The 20,933-nt window shown below is 45.4% G+C and overlaps 1 protein-coding gene across 1 annotated transcript in view; it reads right to left on the reverse strand.

Annotated features, from left to right (window-relative positions):
- PLEKHM3 (pleckstrin homology domain containing M3) overlaps positions 1 to 20,933 on the reverse strand; it is a 125,836-nt gene that overhangs the window by 18,407 nt on the left and 86,496 nt on the right. Inside the window, exon 7 of the mRNA XM_084643322.1 lies at positions 4,704 to 4,861. Coding sequence (XP_084499448.1) covers positions 4,704 to 4,861 — 158 coding nt within the window. The remainder of the gene's footprint in view (positions 1 to 4,703; positions 4,862 to 20,933) is intronic.

The raw sequence follows: 20,933 nt of genomic DNA on the forward strand, positions 1-20,933 counted from the left end.
CATATATGAAAGTTTCTGCTTTTCCCTCTGCTCCCCATGTGCTGGTGGAGCACCAAGTGAAATATACAAGCTCACTTGTCAATGTCACTTGCCTCTGGTTGCAGATGGAATAGAGCAGGAACATTAAATTGAAAGGATCTGGTTAGTTTCTCTTTCCTGCTCTGCTGCAAGGCAGAATGGGGTATTGGCAAGGAGAGGGAAAAAACTAGTGAGGAGGGAAAGCGGTGAGGCTGGGGACGGATGGGGATAAAAGCAAGGATTAGCAAACGAAGAGGAGGGAGGGGAACAAAAGAAATGAACAGCTAAAAAAGGAGAGCAACGTTGGAGACCCTTCAAAGATTAAGAATGAGCTCTCAAAACTGGATACTCTCATAAAAAAACAACCTTGCACACAAACTTCCTCATGACTGGACTTTACAAAAACTAGACAAGCCATTTACAGCTTCTCTACAAAAGAAAAAGGACACTAAACTATCTAAACTACTGCATGCCACAAGGGGCCACAGCAATGGTTCCCTTAACCCACCCAGCAATATTGTTAATCTATCCAACTATACTCTTAGCCCAGCAGAAGAATCTGTCCTATCTCGGGGCCTCTCCTTCTGCCCCTCCACCCCCATGAACTTGATACAGTTCTGTGGTGACCTAGAATCCTATTTTCGACGTCTCCAACTCAAGGAATATTTCCAACACACCCCTGAACAACATACTAATCCACAGAGACCTTCCTACCAACACTACAAAAAGAAGGATTCTAGGTGGACTCCTCCTGAAGGTCGAAACAGCAGACTGGACTTCTACATAGAGTGCTTCCGCCGACATGCACGAGCTGAAATTGTGGAAAAGCAGCATCACTTGCCCCATAACCTCAGCCATGCAGAACACAATGCCATCCACAGCCTCAGAAAGAACTCTGACATCATAATCAAAAAGGCTGACAAAGGAGGTGCTGTCGTCATCATGAATAGGTCGGAATATGAATAAGAGGCTGCTAGGCAGCTCTCCAACACCACTTTCTACAAGCCATTACCCTCTGATCTCACTGAGGGTTACCAAAAGAAACTACACCATTTGCTCAAGAAACTCCCTGAAAAAGCACAAGAACAAATCCACACAGACACATCCCTGGAACCCTGACCTTGGGTATTCTATCTACTACCCAAGATCCATAAACCTGGAAATCCTGGATGCCCCATCATCTCAGGCATTGGCACCCTGACAGCAGGATTGTCTGGCTATGTAGACTCCCTCCTCAGGCCCTACGCTACCAGCACTCCCAGCTATCTTCGAGACACCACTGACTTCCTGAGGAAACTACAATCCATCGGTGATCTTCCTGAAAACAGCATTCTGGCCACTATGGATGTAGAAGCCCTCTACACCAACATTCCATACAAAGATGGACTACAAGCCGTCAGGAACAGTATCCCCAATAAAGTCACAGCAAACCTGGTGGCTGAACTTTGTGACTTTGTCCTCACCCATAACTATTTCACATTTGGGGACAATGTATACCTTCAAACCACTGGCACTGCTATGGGTACCCGCATGGCCCCACAGTATGCCAACATTTTTATGGTTGACTTAGAACAACGCTTCCTCAGCTCTCGCCTCCTAATGCCCCTACTCTATTTGCACTACAATGATGACATCTTCATCATCTGGACCCATGGAAAAGAAGCCCTTGGGGAATTCCACCATGATTTCAACAATTTCCATCCCACCATCAACCTCAGCCTGGACCAGTCCACACAAGAGATCCACTTCCTGGACACTACGGTGCTAATAAGCGATGGTCACATAAACACCACCCTATACCGGAAACCTACTGACCGCTATGCCTACCTACATGCTCCAGCTTTCACCCAGATCACACCACACGATCCATTGTCTACAGCCAAGCTCTAAGATACAACCGCATTTGCTCCAACCCCTCAGACAGAGACAAACACCTACAAGATCTCTATCAAGCATTCTTACAACTACAATACCCACCTGCTGAAGTGAAGAAACAGATTGACAGAGCCAGAAGAGTACCCAGAAGTCACCTACTACAGGACAGGCCCAACAAAGAAAATAACAGAACGCCACTAGCCATCACCTTCAGCCCCCAACTAAAACCTCTCCAGTGCATCATCAAGGATCTACAACCTATCCTGAAGGACGACCCATCACTCTCACAGATCTTGGGAGACAGGCCAGTCCTTGCTTACAGACAGTCCCCCAACCTGAAGCAAATACACACCAGCAACCACACACCACACAACAAAAACACTAACCCAGGAACCTATCCTTGCAACAAAGCCCGTTGCCAACTGTGTCCACATATCTATTCAGGGGACACCATCATAGGACCTAATCACATCAGCCACACTATCAGAGGCTCATTCACCTGCACATCTACCAATGTGATATATGCCATCATGTGCCAGCAATGCCTCTCGGCCATGTACATTGGTCAAACTGGACAGTCTCTACGTAAAAGAATAAATGGACACAAATCAGATGTCAAGAATTATAACATTAAAAAACCAGTCGGAGAACACTTCAATCTCTCTGGTCACTTGATTACAGACCTAAAAGTCGCAATATTACAACAAAAAGACTTCAAAAACAGACTCCAATGAGAGACTGCTGAATTGGAATTAATTTGCACACTGGATACAATTAATTTAGGCTTGAATAGAGACTGGGAGTGGATGGGTCATTACACAAAGTAAAACTGTTTCCCCATGTTTATTCCCCCCTCCCCCACCCCCCACTGTTCCTCAGATGTTCTTGTCAACAGCTGGAAATGGCCCACCTTGATTATCACTACAAAACGTTCTCTTCCCCCCCCCCCGCCAGTATTAGCTCATCTTAAGTGATCACTCTCCTTACAGTGTGTATGATAACACCCATTGTTTCATGTTCTCTGTGTATATAAATCTCCCCACTGTACTTTCCACTGAATGCATCCGATGAAGTGAGCTGTAGCTCACGGAAGCTTATGCTCAAATAAATTTTTTAGTCTCTAAGGTGCCACAAGTCCTCCTTTTCTTTTTATAATTAAACCTGTTACTGAAGAAAGCTTCCTTTGGCGGGCACGACTTCAATAATTATTTTGCATTTGTTGCATTGTGCCACTTGAACAAAAATAACTGCTGACCTCTGCATGTACAAATAGAGAGAGGAGCTGTTTCACTTCGCTTTCACTAGCCCTTTGAGAAATGCTACCTGTTTCAGGAAAGTTTTAAATTCTGCAAGTGTGAGGTACGCAGTCTCTGGTTTCAGTTGCCAGGCTGTTGACACTACAAACGCCAGGGCTTTGGTGGCCAATCAAACATTCAACAGGCAAATTGTGTACACATACACACTTCAATTAAGCTTCACTACCTGACTATTTCACTACTTATTTTTCTGTTCTCATCATGCTTTGTGGATATCTTTAATTGTTTAGTACGGTCTTAACAGTCTTCTTATGCCATTTCATCTAAGTCTTTCCCTTTCCAACTTCTCCGTCCAGATACATTTTTCTTGCACACCATTTATAAAACAAAACTGCACACCTTGTTTAATTTATGTCCCACGCTTTGTCTCCACATTTCTTGGAATGTGAATTCAGAGAAAGAATGTGCAAATACTCTTTGAAAGACATGTCAGCCTGAAACCCCCAACAGGCTGGCCTTGGCCACTCCTGACACAGAGATCTTTGTCAACTCAACGCTGAATTTTTAACAAGCTGATCCTGATCGTCCCCAGAGTAGGCTCCTCTAACTTTTGTTGCTTTAATTCTACTAATGCAACCTGACAATAAATTAAGATGACGGTGTATTTGCAAAGGACAGATTGTACTGCCGGAGGTGTCATTGCCTTGATGGATAAGAAATTCAAGGTCTTTACTTCTTGTGATTGTTCTAAACCCAAGAAACTTCTTGAAAAAGTAAGAACATTGCTCCAGTGTTCTGGTCAAATTCCAGTTTGGGTTACTGCATTGAGCCTTGTTAGATTGTCCATGTGATTTCAACTGGATACACTATCCATCCTCACTTCCTGTTCCCAGACTGTTATTAAACAGCTGTTGTATTCTCACCTAGAGGCAGCTATATTTTAGTGGTGGGTGGGTGAGATGACTTCTGTCTGTGTGTGTGCATATGTGTACACGTGGATGTCAATATAAATCTATGTATACACACACGGACAATAGAGTATCAGTTATATCCTTACCCCACAGTAAGGGAGCGGCTGTAACTCAGAAGAGGTGATTATTATCTAATAACACATGGGTACATTCTTCCATAGGTCCAGTGAAATCGAAGGCAAGAAAGACCTAAAAAGTCAACCTCAGCTTTGGATTTGTAGGGCCCTGTGCAAACTCAGTTGTATTTAGCCACAGGGAGATTTCAAGTATTCCTGCTGCAAAGCAGCCCCTGGGCACCTCTATCCTTTTGAGCGTTAGCAGTGGGATCTACAGGTGTTTGAGAGCTATGTGAAATGGGGCTTTAGGTCCTTTTGAACCAGATAAATGACAAAGTGGCCCTTCTCCATCTATCTGCATGCAGGCTCAGGGATGGCCTCTCCGGAACACAAGTCCAGGGCAGACATCCTTAACTTCGAACTAGTGAGGCCCACTCCCCACAAGCGCTGAAATGGAATGTCATTTGACCTGGAATTTGAGAGGATAAGACATACAGGTAAAACATATGAAAGGAAGCATACTGTACCTGCTTGTTGAAATATCCTCAAAGGGGTAAAGGATCTCTCCATTGTTACAAATCTCACAGATGAAGCCCTTTTGGCTACAAAGGCTGCAGCTGTACACATGAGAGGTGGCAAACTTGATTACCTTCCCCAAGAAAGGAGCCAATTTTCCTTCAATGACCTGGAAGAAGAAAACAATGACATTAACAAACCCATAAAGGAGCAGGATTCCTTGAAACAGTGACAGGTTTGTCTCACTTTCATTAAGACAGGGAAGTGTCTACTCACAGCCAGCTGAAATAATCTGGAAATAAGAAATAAGAAGAGAACACTTCAACCTCTCTGGCCACTCAGTAAAAGACTTAAGGGTGGCAATTTTGCAACAGAAAAGCTTCAAAAACACACTCCAAGGAGAAATTGCTGAGCTTGAATTAATATGCAAACTAGATACCATTAACTTGGGTTTGAATAGAGACTGGGAGTGGCTGGGTCATTACACATATTGAATCTATTTCCCCATGTTAAGTATCCTCACACCTTCTTGTCAACTGTCTAAATGGGCCATCTTGATTATCACTACAAAAGTTTTTTTCTCCTGCTGGTAATAGCTCATCTTAATTAACTAGCCTCTTACAGTTTGTATGGCAACTTCTACCTTCTCTGTATGTAGATATATACATATATATATATATATATATGATATATCTTCTTATTATATGTTCCATTCTATGCATCCGATGAAGTGAGTTGTAGCCCATGAAAGCTTATGCTCTAATAAATTTGTTAGTCTCTAAGGTGCCACAAGTCCTCCTGTTCTTTTTGCAGATACAGACTAACACAGCTGCTACTCTGAAACTTGAAATAATCTGAATATAATTCTCATTTATACCTGCATGAAAATCACAAGTATGGTCAAAGTAATATTAATGGTCAAATCTGTGCAGAACTGACAATGGTAAAAAGTGGAAAATTCATGTGATCGCTCCCCCGTTAAGCGTATATATGGCAACAACATTACTGAATAGTGGATCATTCTTTGTACTACATATGTTCAAATACCAAGGCACGATGGGATAAGATAGGGGTTTGTCTACACCACGGGGGAATGCGCTCTAGGGGGTGTGATTTCTAAAATGCACTAACTGGTCTGGGCAGGCTCTGCTGGTGGACACTAATAATTTCCTAGTGCCCTTGTTAAAGTGCACTAGGGAACTTTTAGTGCACACCAGTGGCGGTCACACAGACCAATTAATGTGCAATGTGTAGTGCCTTTAGAAACCACACCCCCACAGAGCACACTACCCCACCGTGTAGACAAGCCTAAGAAGAGTTTCATTCTTTCATATAAACACAAATGCAGAAAGATCTGTGAAACTACCTTAAATTCTTTTCCTTTACTGTTACTTTTTATTCATATTTTTTTGGCCCAACCTCCAATGATGTTTTAAAATCCAAATTTTCTCTTCATTCACTTTTATCACGAAACACAACTCTGCATCCAAATCTGTTTTTCCCATTGATCAAATGGAGGTTTCTAATTCTAACAGAGGTGATTTTTTGGTACATCGATAACCATTCCAACATTGTATTTATTCTTTTCTACAACTAGATGAATTCTAAAATAAATTATTCAAAGGAAATGCCAGTTTCCCCTTAAGTGACCAGTTCTCCAGTCAAAAAGACCCACATCAATCCACTATCAGACAATAGTGTAAGGCAATCAGAAGTGATTTGCACTCTCTTATTGGTGTGAAAAAACTGTCATGTAGATTAAGCCCCTAGCCACACCACTCCTCTAAATTTCTGATTCAGTGACAACCTTTCAGTAAGGGCGCTTCAGGCAAAATACTTCTTCAGACAAAATTTCATGAACTTTAAGAAATTCTGCTAGTGTAGGGAGTAATGAGCAAAGCACAGGGCCCTTATATGATACCTTTCCTCCCCTCTCTTCCCATGGTGTGAATGGCAGCCTGCTAGACTACTGGTAGAAATGTGTCGTAGGATTTCACACTGACCTACAGTTAATAGGAACATCACAACTGTTTTTTAAAGGAGTATGCTAAAGATGCCCCCAGCTCCCAAATAGATGAAGGATCATATTTAAAAGTGTGCCTAACTTGCCAGGTTGGGCTCACATGGATTTTCAACACATTTTGCCCAACGGTTTTAAATCACATGGTTTCATACCACTTGAGTTTCACTGGATATTTCAAGTTGATACAAAGCCAATGTGGCCAAGGTGAAGCTCAAAGCAAGTACTCCTTTTCTTTTTGCGAATACAGACTAACACGGCTGTTACTCTGAAAGCAAAGCTGGTGAATACAAATCCCAGTAGCATTCTTCATCTCTGTCTAGCAGTGTTATTTCTTAAGGCCCATTCTATCCCACCACCCTTCCCATCACCATCACTGGGAGAACATGAGCAGGAAAGGAAATTTAATGGATGCCACTGAATGGAAGTGTCCCCTCCTTGCCAAAGCTCTGCACTGTTGAGAACATCTGCGAGAACAGGAAGCGGCGATGTTATTGCTAGCATTACAGATAGGACATCTGCTCATGTTTGAGGGGAAAATGACGTTCCTATTGCATCCTGGCATAGGAAGATCCCTTATAGAGGAACATAAACAATTCAGAAAGGTCACTGCATGTAACGGAACATGAAGGCTTGGTTCAAGGCACTGACACTAACCTTATAGGAAGATCCAAACCTGAGGAGCAACAAGTTAATGCTGCAGTGTTAGAACGAAAGTAAGATCTTTTGCTTTCAAACTCAAGAGGGTCAAAAGTCCAAATCAAGCGGGGTGGGGTGGGGGGGTGGAGGACGGAAGTTTAGAGGCATCCAAGAAGCGTGAGACACAGCCGCTGTGTTGCTTAAACGTCTTGTCTAGAGTTTCAAAGATGGCTAGTGATTTTGGGGTGCCTCAGGTATTTTTTGGGTCCCAACCCGAGCCACCTTAATGGGACCTGAATTTCAGGGTGGGTGCTGAGCACGGCCTGAAAGTCAGGCCTCTTTTACATGGGGCACTGAGCAGCTGAGTTGCCCCCAATCACCAGTCAGAAAACCTTGGCCAGAAAACCATAATTGGGACCAACAGACTAAGAGGACTGGCTAAATGGGGGGAGGGAGTTATTATGTATATTTGAAGGACTCTTGTTTAAATATTAAAACAAAAAGAAATCAGGTCCGTGTCAGAATGCAAGTAACCTGTGAGGAGAAAGCAGGGCCCGGAGTTTCGTCTTTGTCATTTAAAGAACACTTCTCCATGATTCATTCACTCCCTGCTCCCTCTCCAAGCCTGTGGAAATGCTTCAATTTCTGCACCTCAAAGAGCGTTAACTCTCCGGGAGCGGCAGCAACCCCCCCAAAGAAAGGCTCTTCCAACTCCGCCGCATGGAATGTACACACACAGCTTCAGCAAAGGCAATAACTTACAGGCATTTTTCTAACAGGAAGGCACGGATAATGTTGTAGCCCCTGACGGCACATGCTGCAAATTACACATCAGTAAAGCGAGGCTTGGTTTTAACATTAACCCATTACGCTACACGGGCACTCACCCAACAGCACCCCTTTGAACAGGAAAAGATCCTTTGCAATACTCCTAGGGATCTAAGGACTGATCCAGCACACAGAACAGGGTGTAGCAAGTGCTTGGTGCTATGGGCAAGATACAGCTGTTGCTTCATACAGCACTGCACTAACTTCTATATGCTTTTCAGAGGTTGAGCGATGCCACCTGGATAGTTACGCTGGTCTACACTACAGCGTTAGGTTGACGTAAGGCAGCTAATGTCAGCCTAACTCTGTAAGTGTCTACAGTACAATGTTGCTCCCGCTGATGTAAGTTGCCTACTACACCGACCTAATAACTACAGCTCCGCGAGAAGCGTAGCACTTAGATCAATGTAGTTAGGGTGACGCAGTGTGAAGTACCAGGGTCAGGAACGGGATAGCTAATAAATCAGACGATATCATAAAGCTCTGGTACGCCCACACTTTGAATACTGTGTGCATGTCTGGTCACACATCCCAAAAAAGATTACTTTAGCATTGGAAAAGGTGCAGAGAGGGACAACAAGAATGATGAGGGCGATGGGACAGCTTCCTTAAGAGGAGAGATTAAAAGGACTGGGACTGATCTGTTTAGGAAAGACCCGACTGAAGGGGGATATGACAGGGGTCTATAAATCATGCCTAGTGTGGAGAAAGTGAATAAGGAAGTGTTATTTACTCCTTCACATAGCACAAGAACTAAGGGTCACCAGATGAAATTAATACACAGCAGGTTTAGAACAAACAAAAGGAAGTGCTTCTTCACACAATGCACAGTCAGCCGGTGGAACTTGCTGCTATGGGATGTTGTGAAGGCCAAAAGAATAAATGGGTTCTAAAAAGAATTAGCCAAGTTGGTGGAGGATAGGTCCATCAATAGCTATTAGCCAAGATGGCCAGGAACACAACCCCATGCTCCAGGTGTCCCTAAACCTCCAAGTGACAGAAGCTGGGCCTGGACAATAGGGGATGGATCACTTGATCAGTTGCCCAGTTCTGTTCATTCCCTCTGAAGCATCTGGTACTGGTCACACTCACAGATAGGGAACTGAGCTAGGTGGACCACTGGTCTGACCCAGTATTGCCATTTTTGGGTCAACATTCCAGCCAATATCTGGATAACTGGACTCTTTTAGTCCTTCCTAATTCACATTTGAGGTAGGACAAAAAAGTTCAGATCAAAATGCCAATCCTATAGCCATTTAATCTTTCATCTTATGTTAACTTCATGCAGACAGTCCATCTAGGTTTTACTCAATACCCATATCACTTTTGGTAATCGTTATACAGCTGGCCTTGTGACTTAAGACTTCAATTTTATATTCTATTTTTTTGTATTTAGTAAGCACTGACAACAGACTCAGGTCTACACAAGACACAAAATACAGTGTTCTGCTCCAGAGAGCTTACAATCTACACAAGATAGACTTAGACTAGACAGGACACCCAGAGAAATGCAAAATTTGGGTTTTACTAATGCATTGCAAATTACTATGATTAATGTGTATTCCAATGTAACTCAGTGTCCTCTATTGAATTCATGGCCCCAATGCGCTAGGAGCTGTGCAAACATACAGTAAAAATCAGTAACTTCCCTAAAAAGCTTTCTGTCTTAATAGACAAGACGGGCAAAGGGAGGGAGAAAGGAAGTATTTTCATTCTACAGATGGAGTATTGAGGCAGAGAGTCAGTATGTGACTTGACTGATATCACACAGGAAGACTATGGCAGAGCTGGGGATTAAACTCAGATGTACAATGTGCATCACCTAATGGCAAACCAGTTCTGTCCACAAAGACTTGCATGGTCTCCGTGAGAAAGCCTAGATGGCCAGAACGGTGAGGACAGTTGATGTATATTTTCCATGAAACATTTTTTATCAGAGCAGTGTATTGGCTTGACTGATAATTCTGGTGTGTATACATGTTACTGCAATGAAGATCCACTTTTCAAAAGCAACACGCACCCCAATCTGTAATATGAATAATAGCTTCTTTTACGGCATTTGAGGATGAGGACAAAACGCAACATCAAACTGACATTATCGCCATTTTTAGTGTCTGCAAATTCAGGGTCATTTCACTTCATCACAGACCATTGCTGATCAGTGGATAGGACATTTCCTTGCAATTTTTTCATTTTAATGTTTGTATCTCATGAGAATGCAATACTGATCTCCATCTGGCCCTGCAATCTGTGGATTTTTAACTATGGGTCCCAGAAAACAGTTTCACCATAATGCCTCTGCAATGGGCATCTTATGGCTGAGGGAAAGGGAGCATGGGACCTGTAACCAAGCACTCTCTAGAGAGAGACTGAGGCCCAAGACGTCGATTTTTAGACATTTCAGCACTAGGAAGACCGAGTCCCAGGATGAAAGTCCTGCAAATATATGCTGAAAACAGATCCTGAGCCTTATGAAAACATATAGATGGGGAAAGGAGGAGGTGTGTTAAATGAACCTAGTCAGATAGGGATATAGCAGACTTTGTTTCCTCTCAGTCCCCTACAGAAAGGGGGGGGGTGATCAAGCCCGAGGGCTTAAAAGCAGAAAGAAAGAGGAGCCACAGAGTCCTTCCCAGGGGAACCAGCCTGTTTTCCTCAAGACAGAAGACCGTGGTCCCTTGGTTATATGTTTGAGTCATGTTCATCTTGTGCTGCAACAACGCAGCCATATTTCAGTAGACGCTTTTAGTGTTAAGACATGAGGTAGCTAAAGTTTTCTTTCATTGCATCCTAGTGGAGGGTGCGTCCTCTCAGTGCCCCTCCACGGAAAACCTGGTGAGTGCAGGTGGAAAGGATATGGCCCATTTTCAGAGCAGGTAAGGGACATCTGAAACACAAGTCCAGCCACCAATGAGAAGCGCTTGTGCATTCCAAGACGAACTAAGGAGACTGTGGCCCACAGTTTCAAACCAGGTGTTCAAAGATAGCCCCCTGAATCAGGAGCCTGAGGGATTACAGCTTCTGCTGAAGTCAACTGCCTAAATAAGCAGCTAGATGCCTAGATTTCAAACCTGAGGGGCTCTAATGCACTGGCCTGTGTGACTGTGGTGAAAACAGGAGTGCCCCATCAGCACTCATCACAGGTTAGAAGCCTGAACACTTTACTGAGGTGCCCACGACAGGAGCCAGTGTCGATCATTCACTCACTAGGCCTCTATTCAGCCCAGCTTGCATGTCAACCTAACACGTCTTAGTTTTGCGATGTGACAGCCTATTGAGGCCATACTTGTTACTTACAAGCCCACAAGTCTGGTTTTCATTGGGTGGGGAGCAGCCCAGCGCTGGCATTGTAGACCAGTTGCCATAGTGCTCGAGAAGGGTTTGACTGTAGTTCTTAACCGGTGCCAGAGCTCACTGAGGAGGAGATACCCTGCCCAAGGGCACATGGGGAGGGGCATCACTCACTACATCTGTAAAACCGGTGCTCCCCCCAGCGCAGCCATCCAAGTGCACTGAGGGCAGATCCCTGGCCTTGGTCCTCCCCAGGCATAGAAACAACTCTTCAGGGGCCATCCAGATGGCCAGCAATGCAAACTGAACCCCCTGCACTCCACACTGTGCCTGGCCTCTGGGTAGGTGCACTGGTGAGGAAGAGCTCTTCCTCCTCAGGCACTCTAGGGTAGGAGGCAGCATCAATTTGCTTTGAAGCTTTCTTGCGGAGCGATCAAAAATTACAACTATATGAAAGAAAAAGGAGAGCGAGCAAGAGCCTCATGTTGGTTTCTCAAGACCACAGCTCGAGTGCAGCTGTTTATTACTCAATGTGTTGCACAGGGAAACTGCAGTGTCATGTTCAAGTGCCGCAGCCAGTGATGGTCTGTGGGATTGGAAAAAGGCTCACACGATCCACCTATTTCAGCTCTCCCCTTCCACCCTCCCTTGGCCAATCGACAACATTTACACCCACTGCAAGGAAAAGCACAATAATTAGGAGAAAAAGGCAGCGTGAGGGAGGACACTTCTTTCCAAACCCATCATTAATCCATCTAACTGATCAATCAAGCTCTTTAAAATAGCAAATGTTGCCTTACTGGAAGGCGCTCAGACCCCACGGGGACATGTGTGGTATAAGAACCTGACCAGAACAGAAAAGAAAAAGGACTCTTCACATCTCATAGAATACTTACCATGGGCTCATTTATTCCATTACAGTAATGTGACCACGGCTGGTAATTTTTGGTTTCTATGTTTGAGGGGAAAAAATGGAGCCTCTTGATTTTATATGAGACAGAAAATCTTGCTAAGCTATATTATTAAAACTTAAAGCCACATGCCACTCACTGGAGCAGGAGAACTTGGAGACTGGAAATCATGACACTCCTCATAATAATTGTTATTTGTTTTACAGTAGCACCAAACTGAGATCGGTGCCCCACTGGGCTAGGTGCTGTATGTAATATAAGAGTCTCAACACATAATGAAAAAAGCTTTAAAATCTCCCAGATAATTTTAACCAAAAAATAACCATTGCTGGGGTTTAAGTTCTACTTCACCTGTGGTGGGGATCACAGATTGAGGGTGTAGGAAAAGTCTGCCTTTTAAGTCAAACTCTGCAGCGTGTTAAAAAACGTGGTGGAGGTATGTTTTAAAACAATTTCCTTACTGCATTTTACATTGAGAGTGTCAGGATTTATTTATGGTGAGGGGGGTCCCAGCTAACACGCAGCAGTTCCCTCACTAAAATGGCCCAATTAGTCAATCTGTAAATGATTTTGGAGACACTGAGCCATCCCCTCATGGCTATTCTAAAATTGGTGCGATTATAGTACATTACAGCACCCTCCTTGACAACTACAGGAGTAATGGGATGTCACTCGAACGGCAAGCTAGTACCTGTAGATTCACACCCTGATTTGCTGTGCACTAGCGTTCTGTGTAGACAAGCTCTGATCAACAAAATGCATGCTGTTTCTTGTACCAAACAAATGGCACGTTTCCCAGCCCAGAAAGGACAAAGGAATTGTCCTAGGTGACTTTTAAAACACACAAGCCACCCCCAGCAAAGTCAAGAAATTATGAAAACATGTAATTCAAGCACGTCTCTCTTCTCTGTATTCTCTCTCTCTCTCTCTGTTGCGTTGTTCATTCGGTTAGGTAGTAGCCTCGATGTAATTTGTAAGGAGCAACCAAGCTTTGTAAAACCTGGAGGATGCTGAAGATGAAAGGGAGCAAGGGCTATTGTTCAATCTGAAATCCCTGTGGACATCAGATTAATGTGAACATGAATGGTAACGTGAACTTGTTGAAAGCTTCACTGCTTGTCAGTACGACTGCTGCCCTTGATGGCTGCCTGACTCTTCTATAGCAGGAATTAGTCCGGTTTTCACTTCTTTATCTTGTCCTTTTAGACTAATATATATAATAAATATTGTCCTGCCCAGCTTCACTGAATATCTTTCAGCTATAGGCTTTTAATCTGTTGTAATTCAAATTCTTATTGTAAACAGAGAAATATGCCGTAAGAGCCCCTTACTGACACTGATGAGGAGTTACTCACATCCTAGTCCCCTTGAAGTCAATAGGCTACTTGTATGAGTAAGTGCTTACCTATGTGAGTGAAGGTTGCACAATCCATCCGCACTACAAAAGTGTGAACACAATGTTGCAATAATTTTTCTAATATTAAAAATTAACTAGGGGACTGGATGGCTCAGCTAAACAGTAGCAGAGCATTTCACCTCTAGATCACTGGTTCAAGCCTAGCCGCAGTGGCTGGTGACTGAAAGTATGAGCGGTAGGTGACTATTTGGTGATCTGTTGGTAGACTCAGTTTAGTTCCCCATGAACAGACATTCCAGTCAGAACAGACATTGTAACTGGCACCCTTGCATTGGCAACCTCAACAGAGAGCCCAAGGATCGATTGGACAAGATGGAGACTGAATTACCCTCCAACTCAGATGGTTTTATTCAACAGAGATGTACTGGGAGAGTGAATCTCTGGAAACTGGAAGTGGACAAAAAGAAATGATTGGCCAAACTCCCTGCAAATTGAGACCACCAAGCTCCATGAAGGGGGCTGACAAAACTTGCAAAGCTTAACAGTTTGTGCCTCAATACCCTTTCATCCACACATCCTCACACTCAAGTCCAGAATCACAGAAATTCCTGCTCCTTGCATCAATGCCACTTTGGTTCCCTTTCTAAAAACTGTCAGATGTCTGAAAAAACTTAGAGCATTCATACATTTCCCCAGTGTGTGTGTGTGTGTGTGTGTGTGTGTGTGTGTGTGTGTGGGTGGGTGGGTGGGTGGGTGGGTGGGGGTACGCGGGAGGAAGTTGCTAACAATGCCAGATAAGAAAGAATATTTCAGGAACCAGAGTTGTAACCTCCACTGAAGTCCATGTATGATTTGTACTTGTGGGGTTTATCAGATGTACAGCAATCCTTGTGTACCTTTGGCTAACTTTGTGAAGCACACCAGATGTTTGCATAGGACAGATGACACCAATATCATTGGTGACCTGCATAAAGATTGTCAAGACTTTTGGTAAACAGTATAAAGTTTGCACGAGACCACCAGAGAATTCATATATCCCTATTTCCAAGATGAGCAACTCCAAAAAATAAGCACCTGAACGTCTGAAAAAGTCACACTGTATTCGATTGCATCAAGGGCTCCTGAATCAAACTAGTTTGGACTTGGTGGGCCATTATTTCTGAGTTACCATAGGATACAAATTAAAATAGAAAACTTCAAAAAAAGAAAGGATTTTTTAAAAAAGGACATACGACATTTGAAAATGAGGATGCGAGGACAAAAGCAGCACTTCAGTGGAAACCTTCGTACAACCTGAATTAAGGGCAGAATTCTCTATATGTCTCTGTATGCTAGATGTATGCCACACGTGCCTGCTGAGGTGTGACACAATGACAATAACCATGATACATCACGTAATGTCATCTCTCGAAACATACTGGCCCAGATTTTTACAAGGTATTTAGGTGTCACTGTGCTTGGCGTTGCAACACCTCAGTGATTTAGGAGCCTAAATATAATTTTAAAGGGATTTAGGCACTTGCGGTTAAGGTTCTGAAATCAGTGAGGCATTGCAACAGTGAGCACAGCAGCACCCAAGTACCTTTAAAAATCTGGGCCATTGTCACTATTCCATGGTGGAAGAATGATCAGAAAATAAACATCGGTAAGAAAACCAGGAATATCCCAAATTTTCTGAACTTGTATTACTAGATGTTTAGCTTCCTGAGCCACTAAAAACACACAAGTGAGGCCAAGTTGCACACTCTCATTCATGTGACTGCAAAACTTCTGAGCAGTCCAGGGTTAAGTATTTCAGTTACAGAGGTGAGAACACGTAAAACTCAGATACTGTATAACTGCCACTGCAAGACAGTAAATTTGCCAAATGCCTCTGTGACCCCACCCTTGTAAATCAGCTTGTTAATCATTATCGTCACAGACGTGATAAAGTTGTTTTATAAGCCAACACTGAGGCAGTAACATTAACTACTTATGTAGGGGCTGGTGTATTTCCCTGAAGATAACATTTATTAGAAGGCACTCACTTTAGAAACACTGGTTTGCCTAATAAACCTCATCTGGAGCATTGGACAATCTGTTCAACTTCTCCCTCCACTGGATTTACATGTAGACACAAGTGAGGCACAGAGGGGATGGGGTAAGTGGTATGTGATCCCTAGAACAGGGGTTCTCAAACTTTAGCTATCTGAGAACCCCCATTTTGATTTAAATTTTTTCGTGGACCCCCAAGTCCCTCTGCTCAGCCCCAGGCCCCGCCCCCTTTCCACGCCTTCCCCAAGGCCTAACCCTTGCCCCACCTATTCCCGCCCCTGCTCTCTCTATCCCCCCTCCCTCCATCGCTCGTTCTCCCCCACTCTCGCTCACTTTCACCAGGCTGGGGAAGGAGGTTGGGGTTCAGGGAGTGGGCTCTGGGCTGGGGCAGGGGTGCAGGAGCGGGTGAGGGCTCTGGGAGGGAGTTTGGGGGCAGGAGGGGTGCAGGCTCTGGGCTGGGGCAGGTGGTTGGGGTGTGGGAGGGGGTGAAGGGTGTTGGCTCCAGCCAGGTGGCCCTTGCTTTCGGGAGCCGCCTGAAGTAACCGTCACATCCCTCTGGCAGCGGCTCCTAGGCGGGGTGGGGTGGTGGTGGTGGTCAGGGGGTCTCCGTGCGCTGCCCCGCCTGCAGGCACTGCCACTGCAGCTCCCATTAGTCGCAGTTCCCAGCCAATGGAAGCTGCGGAGTCGGTGCTCGGGGCAGGGGCAATGCGTGAGACCCCCTGCCCTCCCCCCAGGGGCCACAGTGACATGCCAGGTGCTTCTGACAGTGGGGCAGAGCCAGGGCAGGCAGGAAGCCTGTCTTAGCCCCGCTGCACTGCCGGAATTTTAGCCCCTAAAATCTCCTGGAGATAGAAGAAGGGGGAGGAGTTGATCAACGGGGCCCATGTAGCCCCCTCGGGTACCCTCAGGGACCCCCGTTTGAGAAACGGTGCCCTAGAACATCTAGAATTACAGATTCAAACCTTGGCAGCATTGTCCCAGCCCTTCATCCTTTTGAAATAAAGTTTATGATTATTTATCAAGGCCAAGAATATACCTGATGCTGTACAACGCACAGACAGACAGGTCTTGCTCTGAGGGGCTTATTCAGCGTAAGAGGGAGACACAAAAAGGACAAGAAGCACTGGGAAACCAGAAGTGGTGTCAAACATTTTAACCTCAATCATCATCCTTAGCTATACAATGTAATGGTGGAGAAGTCCTTTAAATACTGTGGATTAGTGTCTGTCTCATGAAAGAAGGAAGCCTTAAGGAGGAAACTCATGGAGCATCCTATGATCTAAGGACTTCTATACTCCAACCATCCTCTAAATCAATTTCTGGCTCCTCCTCTGGAGGTTTCCCTCACTCCCCCAGAATCAACACCATCTAATCCAAATTGAGCCTTAGCCTACTAGCTCTTATCTGTCCATTGCTACAAAAATTCTGCCGGTAAGGACACTGTGGAGAAGTACATACCCCAGCATTCTTTCCTCACCTCCATGGCAGCCAAGACACAAGATTTAAAAGAAAAACCCTGATGTTGCAATGTGCTTCAGAAAGCGTTTTCAGCCTCTTCTCTTTGTGCTTCATCTGTTACAGGTGATATGCACTATATTCCTTGAAAAACATCAGGAGACCTGGGTGAGGGAAGGGTGGACTGAAGGCCTTAACTATGAACAGTGGTTCTTTATGCTGTTCTTAGAGTGGGAATGGGGGTATTGAAACACAAATGGTAAAACTCTGGTTGAAGTTAGCGGCAAACCTCCCACTGACTTCAGTGGGGCCAGGATTTCACTCAAAGGTCTTCAAGCTGTGGACTCAGGAACCAGTGTGTCGTAATATAGTTAGTTAATGATAACACAAGTCATAGCCAAATATACAAGGGAGGGGAAAATACATGCCAGTAAGTTTCTGACCATTTCGAGTGAGGGAGCAGATAAGGAGTGAGAGAGTGTGAGGCGAGAGGAGGTGAGGATTTTCCTAGGTTGCCAATGATGGATTTCCTGGAAGTTTTTTCAGTTTGCCAGATCCTGAATTTTACAATGTTCTTGTTACAATTTCAATACACAATTCATCTTTAGTAGAGATGAAAGGGGAAAAGGGAGGATCTTGTGGCTAAGGCACTGGGCTGGGATTCAGGAGAGGCGGGTTCAATTCCCAGCTCTGCCACTGACTCCTTGTGTCACCCTTGTCAAGTCCTATACTCTTTCTATTTATTAATTCCCAATCATCTGTTTTATGCTGTGCCACTTTCCCCACCCTTCACCCATCTAGCATATTGAAATTGTAAGCTAGTGAGGGCATGGTTTGTCTTTTCATACGTGCGTAATACAGTGCCTCGTGCAAGGGGCCATGAAGTTGGTAGGTGCTACGAACAAATTAAACAAAGGAGGTGTTCCTTTTGCATGTGTTCGAGAGCCGTGTTTCTCCTCTGTAACATGCTGTATTTGAACTAAACACAAGTTAGCAGCTGCCTCCAGCAGACTTGGAGAAATGGAACTTTCCCATTACACAGGAAGAAAAATCGTAAGATTTAGCTTGATAACACAGCAACTGCCGTAGGCATCAACGAGCTTCAACACTAACTGGGAACATCCATCCATGTCCTACAAGTGCTGTGTGCAGGATGGGGACCAGACGCCAGGAATCTTAATCGCGATTGCTCCCCTCCCCCACACAATTCCTGTCTTGCACAGGAATGAACTTCTGCTGCATTAACTAATAACAAACCCAGAGCTGAGAACACCACCCCCAAGGAAATTTAGCAATACACACTGGCAAGAATTAAAGAGAAAACAGAGTCAGTTCAATTAAACGTCCGTTGCTAACTTGCTTTGAGATGCCTTGCAACGGGCAAGGTGCACTTGCTTCCTTATATGCGATAAAACTCTCCCTTGCTGCACCTGGAAACCCTCTCTGAGCATACAGCACTGCATGGCCCTCCAGTGAAATGAGACACAGTCTCCTCTTATGAACAGGCCACTGTGTTAACATGAAATTCCACCTAAGGAAATCAGTCTATACCTTTTGAGATGGGGGAGAGAGAACAGGAAAAAACCCCATAAGATCCACAGATAATAAAGATCATCTGCTTCTCTGTAACATGCAAATATATAATTTATGGGAAGAGTGGGGAAAAAGAAAGGCCCTCATGAAGCACGTCCAAGCAATGCGGTGAAAAAGCTCAAGCTGACACAAGGAAGAAGGAGCCAAAGCGCCTCAGAGTAAACAGCATGGTTTGAAACTGCTGGTGCCAGACCCACACGGAGCTCCACAAGGTGACTCCTGTGCCAAAGCTTCAACCTTCACGTTCGTGGCGTTTCGTTTCCCCAGCCTCTTTCTTCTTTCCCCCAAGGTTTCAAGTGGGGTTGCCAACTTTCTAATCGCACAAAACCGGACACCCTTGCCCCGCCCCCTGCCCTGCCCCTTTTCCGAGGCCACGCCCCGGCTCGCTCCATCCTCCATGTGTCGCTCGCTCCCCTGACCCTCACTCACTTGCTCATTTTCACTGGGCTGGAGTAGGGGGTTGGGGTGCAGGAGGGGGTGAGGGCTCCAAGGTGGGACCAGAAATAACGGGTTCAGGGTGCGGGAGCAGGGGGTTGGGGTGCAGACTCTGGGGTGGGGCTGGGGTTGAGTGCTTTGGGGTGCAAGAGGCAGCTCGGGGCTGGGGGTGGAGCTGAGGGGTTCGGAGAGTGGGAGGGGGCTCTGGGCTGAGGCAGGGTGTTGGAGGGGGTACGGGCTCTGGGCTAAGGGTGCAGCTTCCGGGGTGGGGTAGAAAGGAGGAGTTCAGGGTGCAGGAGGGGGTTCTGGGCTTGGGCAGGGGGTTGCAGTACGGGGGGGTGCAGGCTCTGGGACGGAGTTTGGGTGTGGGAGCGGGCTCAGGGCTGGGGCGTGAGAGGGGGGTCCGGGGTGCAGGCTTTGGGAGGGGGTTTGGGTACAGGAGAGGGCTCCAGGCTGGCCCAGGGGGTTGGGGTGCGGGAGGGGGTGCAGTGTGCAGGCTCCGGGAGGTGCTTACCTCGGGGACTTCCCAGAAGTGGCAACATATATCTTCCAGAGTAACAGCCGTGTTAGTCTGTATTCGCAAAAAGAAAAGGAGTACTTGTGGCACCTTAGATTGGTTGGTTAAATTGGTTAGTCTCTAAGGTGCCACAAGTACTCCTTTTCTTTTAACATATATCTTGGCTCCTAGGCGTAGGGATGGCCAAGCGGCTCTGCATGGTGCGCATTGCCTCTGCCCTCAGGCACTGCCCCCGCAGCTCCCATTGGCTGTGGTTCCTGGCCAATTGGAACTGTCGAGCCGGCACATGGGGTGGGGACAGCACGCGGAACCCCTCTAGCCGCCCCTGCACCTCGAAGCTAGAGAGACATGTTGCTGCTTCTGCGAGCCGTGCAGAGCCAGGCAGGGAGCCTGCCAGCCCTCCGCCAACCGGAGCCACCAGAGTCCCTTTTCGACTGGACGTTCCAAAAAAACCCCGGACACCTGGCAACCCTAGTTTCAAGGCTCCGAGATGGCATCACTACATGTAATTTCCGTCACACCTGGGCGTTCTCCTCATCTGGTAGTGGGGATGAATAATAGGTGGTTTTAAGAAGCAGGAATTGAAACTAAGGTCAGAGGCTGTGTTAATCAAACAAGGCATAAAGTGTACTGGGAATTTGCATGTTAGGGAACAGAGAACCATTTCCTTAACTTGAAAATGTGTGCACACACAGACACACACACGATGCACCTGATCTAAAAAAAAAAAAAAAAAAAAAAGCTAGGATGCAATTAGATGCTCAGCTGTGCACTTAATGATTGACACTGTGAACAAGAAACATTTCCGCCTAGCACAGGGGTGGAACCATTTGTTCGGCTCATCTTATTTTAAGGAGATGCCTTTTGGAACACGGTTGTTCCCAAGACATGACCTACCCGGGGAGCAAAAGATCAAGGACATTGCACCTCAGGGCGTCTCAGAAACCCCTACTGTTGATGTATGTCCAGGTCACCTTCTAAAACCTTTTTGCCTTTATTTCATTGAAGGGGACAAACCTGAAATGATACTTGCATTTTAGTTTTTAGAAAGGGTCCTGAGTCAGTGGCTTGGCTGGACAGGCAATGTGTTATCTGAGGGATGGGAATGCAGTCAGAGCCCAATCCTTCAAGCTGTGACTCCGAGTTTGCCGTATCGGGCCC

Source organism: Lepidochelys olivacea, assembly GCF_965140295.1.
Source record: "Lepidochelys olivacea isolate rLepOli2 genome assembly, chromosome: 11".
Lineage (NCBI taxonomy): Eukaryota > Metazoa > Chordata > Testudines > Cheloniidae > Lepidochelys > Lepidochelys olivacea.